The 15,635-nt window shown below is 34.6% G+C and overlaps 1 protein-coding gene across 5 annotated transcripts in view; it reads right to left on the reverse strand.

The window, feature by feature from the left end:
• Window positions 1-15,635, reverse strand: part of LOC131540853 (disks large homolog 4) — a 175,816-nt gene that overhangs the window by 20,141 nt on the left and 140,040 nt on the right. For all 5 annotated transcript variants that reach the window (XM_058776150.1, XM_058776149.1, XM_058776148.1 and 2 more), the window contains 5 exons: window positions 13,540-13,709; window positions 8,232-8,368; window positions 5,951-6,095; window positions 5,687-5,825; window positions 3,119-3,275 (listed from right to left, as the gene is read on the reverse strand). In XM_058776150.1, coding sequence (XP_058632133.1) covers window positions 3,119-3,275; window positions 5,687-5,825; window positions 5,951-6,095; window positions 8,232-8,368; window positions 13,540-13,709 — 748 coding nt within the window. The remainder of the gene's footprint in view (window positions 1-3,118; window positions 3,276-5,686; window positions 5,826-5,950; window positions 6,096-8,231; window positions 8,369-13,539; window positions 13,710-15,635) is intronic.

Here is a 15,635-nt window from a genome sequence, read left to right on the forward strand (position 1 = left end):
GTTTTGCTGAAATGTGAAGGGTGTACTCACTTTTGTGAGATACTGTATATATATATACAGCGGGTAAAATAAGTATTGAACATGTCACCATTTTTTTCAGTATTTCTAAAGATGCTGTTGACTTGAAGTTTTCACCAGATGTCGATAACAACTCAAGTAATCCATACATACAAATAAAACAAAACAAATAAGTTCAGAAATTAAGTTATGTGTAATAAAATGGAATGACACAGGGGAAAAGTATTGAACACATGAAGAAAGGGAGGTGCAAAAGGCATGGAAAGCCAAGACACCAGCTGAAATCTTGCAATATTTAGAAAGCAATCCTGCCCCTAATCAGTGGGAATTAGTTAGCTGGTTATTAGTTGGTTCAGTCCCAACACCTACCAGGATGATGAAGATGAAACAAGGGTGGACATTTCAGTAAGACAATGATCCCAAACACAGCCAAGGAAACTCTCAATTGGTTTCAGAAAAAGAAAATAAAGCTGCTAGAATGACCAGCCAATCACCTGACTTGAATCCAATAGAAAATAAGAACTAAAGATCAGAGTTCAAAGAAGAGGCCCAACACTGTAAAAAGTGATAAGTTGACTTAACTTTAAAAAATTGAGGAAACCCATTGCCTTAAAATTATTAAGTAAATAATAATAAAAAAAAATTGTTAAGTGAATTGTCAAGTTCACTTAACTTTTTTTAATTTTTTATTATTATTTACTAAATAATTTTAAGGCAACGGGTTTCCTCAATTTTTTTAAGTTAAGTCAACTTATCACTTTTTACAGCACAGAACCTTCAAGATTGGCCAAAATCACACCTGAGCAATGCATGCGACTAGTTTCTCCTACAGGAGGCGTCTTGAAGCTGTCATTACCAACAAAGGCTTTTGTACAAAGTATTACATAAATTTAATTTTTCCCTGTGTCATTCCATTTTATTAGACATAACTTAATTTCTGAACTTATTTGTTTTGTTTTATTTGTATGTATGGATTACTTGGGTTGTTTCCGACATATGGTGAAGTCAGCAGCAACTTATTTACTAGAAATATATTTACTGAGAAAAATGGTGACGTGTTCAATACTTATTTTACCCGCTGTATATATATATATATATATGTATATATATATTAGGGATGTTCATTTCAGTTATTTTTCCTAACCGACAACCGACTCTCGTTAACAGATTATTAACCGATTATTAACCGTTAACCGACAAGATTATTTTAAATTAGAACTGAATTAAATTAGAAAGAATAAGTGTCTGTGACTCGTTAAAAATACTAACATTTGTTTTCTGGGGATTCATTTTGCATGCGCAAAAAGCAGCAAACAACAGAGGATTCACATGGTCATCATAGCTATCACATCACGCACCTGCAGCGCCGCAGTGGAGAAAAACATAATAAAGCTAGGCGCTATATAGCCTATATATTATAATGAATAAATAGGCCTATACGAGAAATATATTTTCACTTAAATCATAATTTAAGAAAACGAAAGAAAAACTGTGCAACAAGTAGCCTATGCAGATTTTCGTGCGCGAAAGGAAACCAGACGGCAAAAAGCGGCATCCTATTTTTTTAAACCTTTTACAATTCCGATTATCTTCATGACTAAAAGGAGTAGTTGCTTCCACTGTTACAAAGGGAGGGGAGGGGGGGAGGGGGGGAATCAAGTGATTGCTCCAGCGCCGCATGCACGCACACAGCTAAGCATTCTACCTTGACAATGCAGCCTGTTCATTATCATTATAAAAATCTGTCAAACATATGAAAAAAAAAAAAACACACTGCTCAGTTTAAATATGTAGTAAAATCTGTGCCGTTAAGCGTTATCACCGTACCACCGTGAAGTTATGCAAAACGTTTTGTTTTACGTGGATATTGGAACGCGAGTGAAGTAGGCCTAGGCTACATAAAAGGTAAATATTTTGGCATTCAAATACATCACGAATACGGAAACATTTGATTTTGTATGAACGAGAGACCCAACATTGGTTTCAGTTTCGTTTAGCCTAAATTAATTTGTTTTGGTTTGTCGTTTATATAGCTAGGTCTATAGCTTCTTACATTTTTAATTCTTGTTCTTTTCTAAATAGCCTACTGTTAATTGAAAGGATTTATTGAGGAGTGAGGGGAACTAAAATAGCCTATATGTTTACAGTGTTTATTATAATGTTTGTAATTCGCGTCTGCCTATTTCTGAGTGAAATAATAAAATGCGACTTATAGGCGACATGTTTTTTCTCTCTCTCTCTCTCTCTCTCTCTAAAAAAACATATTTTTTTTTATACGCGTAGCTTATTTTAACCATGCAGCAAACCTTTTTTAAAATATTTTGATAAATTACTGAAAAAATAAATAAATAAATAAATAAGTGACTTTAAACCGTTTAACTGATTGTATTAATCGGTCAAAATTCTTATCGGTCGGTTAACGGTTAAACGGTTAAAATGAACATCCCTAATATATATATATATATATATATATATATATATATATATATATATATATACACTGCATTTATTTGACCAAAAATACTGTAAAAAACAGCAATATTGTTAAATATTATTACCATTTAAAATAACTGTTTTCTATTTGAACATATTTTAAAATGTGATTTATTCCTGTGAAAAGGCAAAGCTGAATTTTCAGCAGTTATTACTCCTGTCTCTTAAAAGGCATATTGATATTATGACAGTCAGCATGCTAAATGCACAATATAGATGTTTTGGATTTTTTTGTTTTCTATTTTCGGTGTAAAGACCATTTGTGTCTTATACTTTGCACTTTGTCTTTGATTGTCAGGTACAGTATATACTATATATCTATGATGCAGTACATGGACAAAGATGCTTGTCAGGATTAATGGGATGAAGTCTCCATTAAAACATACAGTATGTATAACTAATCATTAAACACATTGATCTACTGACCAACATCATGGCTATTATTAAATGTAGTTGTCAGGGACATCATTTTAAATTCTGTTCTGATTGCACCTGCTGGTTAAATCCCCACAATGCAAAAGCACATGTGAAAACAGAGCCTTTCATTTCAAACTGCGATTATGCTTTTCATACGTGAGTACATGTGTATATGTTTGCATGTTCTCACACTTAAGATCTGATCTCCTTTGCGCAGTTCTCCGCTCAGGTCTGCAGGGCCTCCTGCCAGGATGAAAGAGATGAAAATTCCCTCACCATCCTCTCCTCCAACTATATTAAACCCCAAACCCGTCGATCCTCTGTGGATCACAACACGCCTCGGGTCCCTGAGACACAAGACAGAGCGAAGAAATAACAGAAGGTAAAGATAAATTACAAAAGAATTCCAGAATGATAATAAATGTTTAAATACACATTATTTCATACATAACTGAACCTGAAACAGCGGCACAGTGCTGTCAGTCAGATATGGTGAGTGATTTGATGCACATTTATGCTTGCAAGCTAACATTTATTAATTTATAATTTTTTTAAACTATTGTTGATTTAGATAGCTGTTTTAGCTAAAGCATGCTCTTTTATTAAATCAAGTATAGAGCTTTTCACACTATTTCAAAACAGCTTTACTGAAAATCGTATTGTTATTTCTATAATGTCTTATGATTTCCAATTAGCATTGACATTTTATCTCAAATTTGGACTTTTTTTCTCAGAAAAGCAAATTTACATCTCGCAATTGTTACACACAGCGCTCAATAATAAGCGTACGACGACAAAGCAGAATCAACTACTGTACTTTAATAATAAATCCACAAGGAAACTCAGGACAACACGGGAAACCCAACAAAAAGTCAATAACCATGACAACAATTCTGAGAAAAAAATGCCACAATTTTGAGATGTAAATTTGTAATTGCGAGAAATAAATTCAGAATTGCGAGATAAAAACTCAAAATTGCGCGTTATAAAGTCCAATTCTGAGGAAAAAAAAGTCAGCTCACAATTCTGATATTTTCAATTTCTGACTTTATGAAGCACAATTGCGAGTTTATATCACACGATTCTGAAAAAAAAAGTCAGAATTGCAAGATTTAAGCTCACAATTGCAGGAAATAAGTCAGAAAAATTCACAATTACCTTTTTATTTTTTATTCAGTGGTGAAAATAAGCTTTCATAATTCTGAGAGCAACAAAGAAAATATAACTAAATATGAAATGTTGAGTGTAACCAGTTGGTGAAAAGGTGTGAAGTTACTGCAGTTACTGATTTCATTACTAAAGTTTCAGTGTAATGACAAAACTAATTTCAGATTGTATAACTATATTGTGAAATATATCATTATTGTGATAGAAAATGACTCATTTTGTGGTATAAGCTTCTGGTTATATTGCCCACATTATTTTATCAGGGAGCTTCTAGATAGAAAGTTATTCCATAATTCTTTAGTCCTTCAGTCCCTCAGTAAGGAAGCCAGAGGCACAGTGGCAAGGAACGAAATTAGACACAGTAAACATTTTCTGCTCTATGAAGAAAATCTGTGGAAATCTGCAGAATTGATTTAAATAAGGTTGCAATGTATTAAAAAGACCTGACACTACACTTTTATTGGTAGTTTAAAGCAGTATCAAATTGACTAAAATATTGGTTGACCACACACATGTAAAATGATGCATTGTAAAGAGCATATTGGCTATAACACACTAGCAAAATAATTTTCCAAACACTATTTACTGAAACAGATCATTCATTTTTTCATTCGCATTTCTATTTTCCTTGTTCTATAAATTTGTCAAAGTCAGGCCCTGCTTCATTGTCATTTGTGGACAAAATGTTGGGAGAAAAAAATTAGACAGACTCAAATATATTCAGGCAGAACTTGATCTCATCTTAAATGATTTACTTATCAACTTACTTTTGGGTAATGAATTTTCCACATGCCTCTGAATTAATATTTTAACTGAGTAATATAATGAACTGGTCACCACCTACTGGTGTAGCACTTCATTTGAATAACTAGGCTTATTTGAATAGCTAATAATAAATATAACATAAACGATATTAATAATTATTTAACATAACAGCTTTTGGGTATATTATTTGGTCTAAAAGGGACTCTGTAGCCATGTGCTTAAGAAATATTATTAAAAATGTTAGCACTAGGGCTTTGTGGTTGTATGTAACTGGGGAAACCAAACAGGAAGTGTCATTGATATCACTCAATCATTTTTGTTTAGTGAATAAATGTCACATAGCCCTCAAAACAATCTGGCAGTACAATTTCTGCTGCTGTTTACATCATAGGTGTGACCTAAATCTAAAATTAAATTTTTAACTTCTGCTGCTGATGATTAATATGTATTTTATTTATCGAAGGCAGGCTTATTATAGTTAAAACTAAAACCATTAAAAAATATATTACTTGAAATAAAATAAACATTAACTGATATAAAATTAAATAATAATAGTAATTACAAAAATCTACTTGCCAAAGATACATTTTTCATTTTAATTTACTTTAACTTGATGTACTAAAATGAAAACTAAAACTGAATGAAAAATCAACACAATATATATATAAAAAAAAACTAAAAATGATCAAATTAACACAAAATTGAAAATTAAAACGGAAACACATATAAGCTACTTCAAAATGTTAATAAAAACTGTAATAATGATTTATTACAATTGTGCAGGAACTGCTGAATCATGAGCTTACAGTTACTCAGAGCGTGTTACCTGGGTAAGTCATCATCTCCCATCAAGCCATGCAGCACAGGAGAAAAGCGGCTTGGTGAGGTGGGAGTGAGGGCTTGTGGGTAATCCGAAGCCAGGAAGTTTGGATGTCCAAGGTCTGTGTCCAGATGCGGAGAGTACGCTGAAGGGTGAACACACACAAGAAGTGAGTGAAAGCTGGATTCATCATTATTATAGAGTTTTACTTGAAGCATACTTTGCAGTGTTCTTTCTGTGAAACAGCAATTCTGTGTGCTGTATACTCACTGCTTGTGAGGTCTGGTGGGTTGTAGTTGTTGGTAAGGTACAGGTTGTTTGGCTTTGCCACTCTGAGGTAGACCACCTCTGCTGTGTTCTTCAGTGCGCCCACCGCATCCTCGTGCATCACGTCCTCCAAACACACATTATTCACCTGCAGATGCAGAGATTGATATTATGGAGCAGGTGTCCCTTGTGAAAAATAAATGCACCTAATTGTATTGAATGTGCAATTGTAGTGTACTTCAAATATTAAAAGAATAATTAAAAAACTTTACTTGTAGATATTATAATACTAATAAAATGAAAAGGCAACTTAAGTGTACTTACAGTAAACGTTCATGAATATGTTTCTTGACACACTTAAGTACATTTTTATAAGAGCACTTTGTAATAATGTAAAATTTTAAATTTACTTTAAAGTACATTTGAAATCATTAAGTTTTAATAATCTATTCAAATCTGTTCAAAAAAGTACACTAATTTTGATGTTGACTAACATGCTAAAGCACATGTAAAGTACATGATTATAATTTTAACTGTAGTGTGTTATTTGACATTACATTTAAATGTAATACATTTTAAATGTACTAAATGTTGCAGGGTTATTTTCGTTAACTAAAACTGTAGCTACAACTAAAACCATTAAAATACATATTTGTTACTTAAAATGAAATAAACATTAACTCAAATAAAATGTAACTGAAATAAAATAAGTTAAAATAACAAAAACTAAAACTGAAAAAATAGGTAACACTTTATTTTAAGGTGCCCATAATACAGAGTAATTACCTAATTAAGTACTTGGTAGCAGCTGTTGTACTTATAGGAAACAAAATGTACTTACCATGTAACTAAGTTAGATGTAATAGGCAGCTACTGTTACACATATGTAACAGACCAGATCTGTTACACAGCTACTTATGTAACCAAAAGATTGTTACATATGTGTTGCAGACTTTATACAACGTAATTATAAATGTAAGTACACAGGCATAAGCTACTTAAAATAAAGTGTATCAAGATTGTACATAAGTGTACTTCATGTGTATCTATACTGTACATCTTATCCAGCTGCACCTTAGTTTGATTTAACCCACCAGTACACAGCTTAAATACATGTAATACCTTTCTAATTACATTACAGTTACAGAATATTACACAGCCATAAGCTACTTAAAATAAAGTGTATCAAGATTGTACTTAAGTGTACAAGTAGCTGTGTAACAGACTCGGTCCGTTACATATGTGTAACAGTAGCTGCCTATTACATCTACATAATTAGAAACTGTAAGTACAGGCTGTTCCATAACTTAGTTACATGGTAAGTACATTTTGTTTCATGTAAGTACATCAGCTACTACTAAGTACTTAATTAGGTTATTACTCTGTATTATGACACCTTAAAATAAAGTGTTACCAAAAATAAATAAAAACTATATAGTCATATAAAAACAAACACAATTTAAATTACAATAGAATTACTAAAACTTTAACAAATTAAAAGAACATAGAAAAATAAAAACTTTCAAAATATTAATAATAACACTGCTAAATTGCAACTTCATCATTACAAACATATTTAAATACATGACAAAAGTATAAAGCAGAAATTATATTAAAGTATATTTTAGTTTACAATAAATGCTTGACATTACATTTGGCAGCAAAAACAATATAAGTAATTTAGAAATGACATAAATTAGTACTTAAGTTCTAATTCAGTTAACAAAGGCCAATTTACTTATATTATACTATTATTTATATTATATGCATTTAAATTTAAACTATAATACATTTGCATTTACATGGAGCTAACATGCAGTTAAGTGACTGAAAACATTACATCCAGTTCACACTTAAATATATTATTTTGAAGTATATTACCTCTGTTATACTTATTATTATACTACTTTCTTTAAAGTGTACTTCTTTTTCAAAAGGCATACCAAGTTAAAATCAGAAAAGTTGGAACTGTGGATATTATAGATATTAAAGTTGTTTAAAGTTGCAGTCTGCAATTTCTGCATCACTAGTGGCACCAAACTAAATAGAAGAAAATCTGGGATTTATCTACAAAGTAAACACTACAAAATTAATTAAATTGATTGCTTTTTTCTTTTGCATTCTTACATGCACAACCTGCCTGTATTTCCTCCTGCGAGCAGCAGGTGGCGACATTGAAGAGCCAGTACCACACTACAGCACAGCTACAGCTATGATGTTGCTTCAGTCTAATACAGACTATCTTTACACGTGTCAGTCCTCATTAGTATATGTGTTGTCTTACTGCCAGTATCTTATCGCCGATCTGTAGTCGCCCGTCCTTATGAGCCGCTCCTCCCTCGATGATCTTTGTGACATAAATGCTGTTGTCTCCAGGGATATGCTGGTTCCCCACACCACCCGCTATACTAAAGCCTAGCCCTGGGACAGTAAAGGCACAAGTGACATTTCTCTTTATGAACAGAGTTTTCAGCTTTCAAAAAAAAAAAAAAAGATGCACTAAGTAACAATTTGGATGTTTTTCTGACAGTTGCAAAACCACTTAAAGGGATAGATAGTTCAACCAAAAATGAAAGTTCTGTCATTTACTCATCTTCAAGTTGTTCTGAACCTGTGTGTAGTTTGAAGAATGTTGGTAACCAAACAGTTTACAGCAGCCATTGACTTCCATAGTAAGAAAAATACACTATGGAAGTCAAAGGCCAATGTCAACTGTTTGGTTACCAACATTCTTCAAAATATCTTCTTTTATGTTCAACAGAAGAAAGAAACTCATACAGGTTTGGAACAACTTGATGGTGAGTAAACGATGACTGAATTTTCATTTTTGTGTGAACTATACCTTTAATAGAGGGTAATAGTGGCTTCCACTTTTTTAGCAATGTTGGTTCCAGGTTTTATCCTTTTGATTTTGAAAAAGTGTTAAGGTGATATAAAGTGATAAGATTTTTGAAAATCAGACAAAAAACACCAAGGATGATAAATGTAACACTGACGATAAAGACATCATTCTAAATACTGTAGCAGAGTCCACATCACAACAATAATGATGACAGCACAGATAAACAATATCTTGGAATCACTTAAAAAAAAAAAAAAAAAAACAATTCAGCTGATGAATGAAAAAACATTGACAGACAATCAAAATCCATCTTGTTTAAAAGGGTTAGTTCACCCAAAAATGAAAATTAGCCTGTGTTTTGCTCACCCTCAAAGCATCCTAGGTATATATGACTTTCTTCTTTCAGACAAATGCAATCGGAGTTATATAAAAAATTGTCATGGCCCCTTCAAGCCTTACAATGGCGTATTGTCAAGTGCTGCCTTTGACACAGTCGACCATACTGTCCTGTTGTCACGTTTAGAGAAATGCGCAGGCATCAAAGGGAAAGCTCTAAATTGGTTTCAGTCTTTTCTTGAAAACAGAACTTTCTCAGTTAATATTGGGGACTTTGTATCTAGTACAGCTTCACTTACGAGTGGAATTCCCCAGGGTTCCATTTTGGCTCCAATGTTATTCTCCATCTATATGCTGCCATATGCTTAGGTTCAATTTTTAAGAAATATGACATTTCCTTTCACTGCTACGCAGACAACACTCAAATTTATCTCCCCTTAAAACAAGATAAACACTGCTTAGACTTAGAAATCCTGTGTAAAAAACCTGTGAGTCTATCTGGATAGTGCTTTGAAGTTCGACATTCCGGTCAGCTCTGTGGTCAAATCTAGTTTCTTCCATCTAAGAGCACTGGCACACAGAAAATGTGAAGTCTTTTCTGTCTTTTAAGAACTTTGAGAGGGCTATTCATTCCCTCATTACTTCAAGGTTTGACTATTGCAACACACTTTATATAGGGATAAGCCAAGGTTCACTTTCTAGACTTCAAATGGTTCAGAATGCAGCGGCCAGACTCCTGACTGGGGTTAAAATATATGAACACATCACACTGACGTTAATGTCATTACACCAGAATTGACTTTAAGGTTCTTTTAATGGTTTATAAAGCTCTAAACGGCTTGGCACCGTCTTGGACACTTTGATATTTTGTGTGCAGGATTTAAAAATTATCTGTTCATGTTATGGAGGAAAGCACAGTGCATGTAGGGGGTGTGGCCTCAATAGCCCTGCAGTAAGCAGTGTGCTGAGTGCATGTGCTTAAGCAATGTGTATGGTAGAAATTAAACTGAAATTGCATTAATCTGGTTGTTTTAACCAAGATTATGCTGCAAGATTTTTTCTCAACTACATTTGAGTTCCCAGTTCCTGCAATTTTGCAAATTTCCAGTTTATTCTCATAAATTCCCATATATTTCTGTTAATTTCCATATATTCCCATTAATTCCCATGGAAATTTTCCAGTCTTGAAAGTTCCAGGAATTATGCAACCCTACGTCATCTGCCTGCATGGCTTCCGCATACAACAGTCAGTGGAAGTGAGAAAAAAGTGTTTATTACATTTGAATATATTTTTCTTACAAAAACACATGGATTCGCTACAGGAGACCTTTATTAACGCCCCGGAGCCGTGTGAGGCAATTTTTATTATGGATACGCACACTTTATTTAACGTCTCTTGGACTGTTGAACAAAAACACCCACCGACTGCAATGATAGAGCATAGATGTGCCAGGACAATTTTTAATATAACTCCGATTGGATTCGTCTGAAAGAATAAAGTCATATACACCTAGGATGCTTTGAGCATGAGTAAAACATAGGCTAATTTTCATTTTTGGTCGAACTAAACCTATAAAGAGCTTGAGCATTTAAAGTGGCAATGACAAAACTGCAGCGCATGTACAGTATCTCACAAAAGTGAGTACACCCCTCAAATTTCGGCAACCATTTTAGTATGTCTTCTCAAGGGACAATTCTATAGAAATGAAACTTGGATATATTTTAGAGTAGTCAATGTGCAACTTGTATAGCAGTAAAGATTTACTGTCCTCTGAAAATAACTCAACATACAGCTATTATTGTCAAAAAAGCTGGTAACAAAAGTGAGTACACCCTAAGTGATAACAGCTATACATCCTTTAACCATGCAAAGCCACATGTCCTATTCATCATGTTCATGTTTTTGTCTGCTTGACAGGACTATACAAATTTGTGTATCTTGCTTTAGAGCAGGTAAAATTTTGTGCTTTGAGAACAATTCTCTCATTCTGACTACTGGACGTTCAACATGGCACCTCATGGCAAAGAACTCTCTGAGGATTTGAGAATTAGAATTGTTGCTCTCCACAAAGATGGCCGAGGCTATAAGAAGTTCGGTAACACCCTTTAACTAAGTTACAGTACAGTGGCCAGTGGCATACAGAGGTTTTTCAAGACCGGTTCCACTCAGAACAGGCCTCGGAAGGGTCAATCAAAAATATTAGATCCTTGTGCTGTGCTTCAGGTGCAGAAGCTGGCTTCGAAAATCAGATGCATGAGTGCTGCCAGCATTGCTTTAGAGGTTGCAGAAGTGGAAGGTCAGCTTGTCAGTGCTCAGACCATACGACGCACACTGCAACAAGTCGGCTTGCATGGCAGTCATCCCAGAAGGAAGCCTCTTCTGAAGCTGGCTTACAAAAAGCCTGCAAACAGTTTGCTGAAGACAACCTGGCCAAGAGCATTAAATGGTCTGGGGTTGCATGAGTGCTGCTGGTACTGGGGAGCTGCGGTTCATTGAGGGAAACATGGATTCCAACATGTACTGTGACATTCTGAAGCAGAATATGATGCCCTCCCTTCAGAAACTGGGCCGAACGGCAGTTTTCCAACATGACAACGACCCCAAACACACTGCTAAGATGACAACTGCCTTGCTGATGAAGCTGAAGGTGAAGGTGATGGAGTGGCCAAGTATGTCTCCAGACCTGAACCCTATTGAACACCTGTGGGGCATCCTCAAGCGGAAGGTGGAGAAGCACCATGTGTCTAACATCCAGCAGCTCCGTGATGTCATTATGGAGGAGTGGAAGAGGATGCCAGCAACAACCTGTGCAGCTTTGGTGAATTCCAAGCCCAGGAGGATTAAGGCAGTGCTAGATAATAATGGTTCCCCTACAAAATATTGACACTTTGGACACAGTTTTAACATGTTCACTTAGGGTGTACTGATTTTTGTTGTCAGTTATTTAGACAATAATGGCTATATGCTGAGTTATATTTAAAGGACAGTAAATTTGCACTGCTATACAAGCTGCACATTGACTACTCTAAAATATATCCAAGTTTCATTTGCTTAGTATTGTCCCTTGAGAAGATATACTAAAATTGCTGAAATGTGAGGGCGGGGTGTACTCACTTTTGTGAGATACTGTATATAACAAACAGAACTTTATCTTGCATTTGTGTGGACGCTAATATAATTATCATTATAGGCCTAGTTATCTTTATTGATATACTGTATATATACTATATATATTAAGCTTACTGCAAAATATGCATATATATTCATATATTTAGTGATTTTGAGTGTAATGAGACCGACTCGATTACATCATTCACTTTGCTTCATGGGACTAGGCTTTCCCTTTCAAGCTCTTTTAGCACAGTTTACTCGCTGCAACTCTGATTGATGGAGCTTTCTGCACAGCATCTTGGGTAATGTAGTTTCTAACCCCAAATTCCACTGCTGTTGAAATAATGAAAACGAATAGCTTCGACCAAAAAATATACGATGGATTAACAACCTTACAGCTCACAGCAGGTTCTTAAATTATTGTGATGAATCACTTTTTTGTATTCTGCATTTGTAAGTCGCTTCAGATAATAACATCTGTTAAATGAGTAAATATAAGTGATAAATAGAGCCTAAGTCATCTTGTAAACAAAACTTTTGCTTTTGTGTGACGCTGCATCCTCCCCTCTACAACATCCAATATTAAAGTGCCCCTATTATGGGTAATGAAAGGTTCATATTTTGGTTTTGGGATCCCCAAAAACAGGTTGACATGCATGCAAGGTCAAAAAACACTTAAATTTTCTCATAATATGCATTTATTTTTACCTTACTTGCTCAACGACTCCCAAACGATTTGCTAAACGATTCATTTTTCCAAACCCCTCCTTTGCGTGATGCTAATCTGCGGTGATTGGTCCGATTGGTCCCATTTTCATTTCATCATGTCTGTAATGCCTGATAAAGCAGCGTTCGTGAGCTCAGTGCTGCTTTGTGTACAGCGTTACCAGGGAAACAGCTATTTTACCGCTCCAAAAGCGGCACCTATAGTGGCAAAGAATGAATTTGCATTTTCATTCAGACCAACGCGAAAAGACCAACAAGTGGGCGGGCAATATGCTAATGTTTCATGTTGACATCAACATGAAACGGCTTGGGATTTGTTTTAAAAATGACTCGTTTCAATGATTCAGAGTCGACTCATGCTTTTGAGAGACAATAACTTTATACACGGTGCACTTTCAGATTTAAAACTCTGCAGGATGTTTTCATTCACTTAGAGCTGTGTTACACACTGCATGAAAGGTAATTTTCAAAAATCCATAATAGGGGCACTTTAATGTTGTATTGCCAAACCAATGATCACTTAGTGCATCTTTGATAATCACATATGTTTTATTACTATAACTATAAAGTCCATACCTTTTGGCCCTTTGATGAGCTTGATTTCGGTGACTTTCTCAGCAACGGGTTTCCTGCGTAATACATAGAGTCTGACGATAGCGCCTGCCTCCTTGAGAGCCTCCACCGCCTGACTGTGGGTCACCTCCCGAACATCAACATCATTCACGAAGAGAATACTGTCATTTACTCTAAGACAAAGAGAAAGGAATGGAAATAAGGAATTAATAATGCAACATCTGTGAGAAGCTGCCAGTGCTCAGCCATATATGAACCTTTGAACTGACAGCTGCCTCAAAATTTGAGTTTTTGAATTTAAAAATTTTTTTTTCATTTTTTTGTTTCTGGCAACACTGGCACACAAGATGTTATGTTCAAATTATATTAAGTTAAATTTGGCTGTCTAGAGAAATTTTATTTCTCACAGAATATACAACCATACAGCTAATATTGTTACGAGTCCTTCTGTCCGACAAGAGGTCGCCCTGCCATCATATTGACTTTCACACCACACATCACAATGGACTGCATTTCCCATCAGCCATCTCACTAATCACACGCTCACCTGATCACATGCACACAGCTGTATCTAATCAGACACTCTTTATAAGCCTTGGACTTTCTCTCCCTCTCTGCCAAGTATTGTATGCATTATCGCTGCCCTTCAGAGCCTTGTTAGTTTCCCTAGTCTTGCCTTGTCTTGCCTTTTTCGGATTGTGTTTTCCCCTGCCTGGACTCTCGCTTGCGTTTTGGATTACCTCTCTTGTCAAGCCCTTTTGATACTGTTCGCCAATCGTTGACCCACGCTTGTCTTTGTTTACTCTTTGTCTCGCCCATGTTATACCTGTTTGCCACTGTTCGACCCTGCCTGTTATGACCACGCCTCTGCTCATTAATAGATTGCATATGGATCCGCACGTCTCACGTCTCGTCAGTCCCGTAACAAATATACTGTCTGTTTACATACTGCAGCACATTAAGGCAGTATATACACATGAAAAAACTGGACTAAAATTTGGCTATTTTGACATTATGGACATCAGACAATAAACATGGCCTTTGGCTGACTGTCAGAAGTGTTAACTCTGCCTTGTATCAGCTCCAGAATCCAATGACAGACTTGTCAATGTATAATAAACAAGTTCTGTTTTCAATTTCATCCAGCATGCTGCTTTTTTCTATGTCAAAAATAATGTTATTGGATGGTTTATGGGTTTCATCATATTTTCTCTTTCTGCTGAAAACTGAAAATGAAGTATTTTATCGCATCCACAGCTGAAAAATTTCAGTGACAGAACCTCTGGTTGTTTTAAAAGGTTTTTTTTTTTTCACTGGTTTCATGGAGTACATGTATTTTGATATGTTTTTTATTTTGAAAGTTCTTGTTGTTAAGTATTGTGCCAAGCTTTGTGTTTATGACTTGCGTTATTAATTCAGTTAAAAATCATAGTGATCATAGTAAAACTTTGAATCAATTGCAAAATTATTTACTGTACAAAACAATTCACAAACGAATTGCAAAGTCAGTTAAATCTATTAAATACAATGTACAAATCATTAAATATCATTAACCCTATAAAGCCTGCTGCATCATATTTGATTTTTATTTTTTGAGGAGCGTTTATTTGTTCATCTCTCAATCAGTATTGAATTGCCTCATCATTGTTTTGTCCTCCACAATAAAAACTACAGAGCTTTGATCATAAAACTAAGCCTTTAAACATCATCTTACTAAGACAAATTATTGGGAGATAAAGAGTGACAACTGATATTTATATGCATTTTATGTAAATAGTCTATTATACTGCCTGGTATACTAAAGATTGAATTTTCCATTATACGCTAAATAACATTTGCATATTTTTGCTTAGTTTGAGTCTCTGAATAAAACTGAGGTGTTTTTAAGCTCCATATTATACTACATGATAAAAAGAGATATAAAATGTATGATTAAAAAACAAACAAATTTTCTTTTTTCTGATTGTTCTATTATTTCATGTCAGGGCTTTACAGGGTTAACGTATGAAGTGTCTGTATATTTTTGTGTTTAATATAATATAAATAGAATTTGTTTTATTGATCTGTAGTGCTTATTTTATGTTTTTAGGTACAGTTTG

The sequence above is a fragment of the Onychostoma macrolepis genome, chromosome 05 (genome assembly GCF_012432095.1).
Source record: "Onychostoma macrolepis isolate SWU-2019 chromosome 05, ASM1243209v1, whole genome shotgun sequence".
NCBI lineage: Eukaryota > Metazoa > Chordata > Actinopteri > Cypriniformes > Cyprinidae > Onychostoma > Onychostoma macrolepis.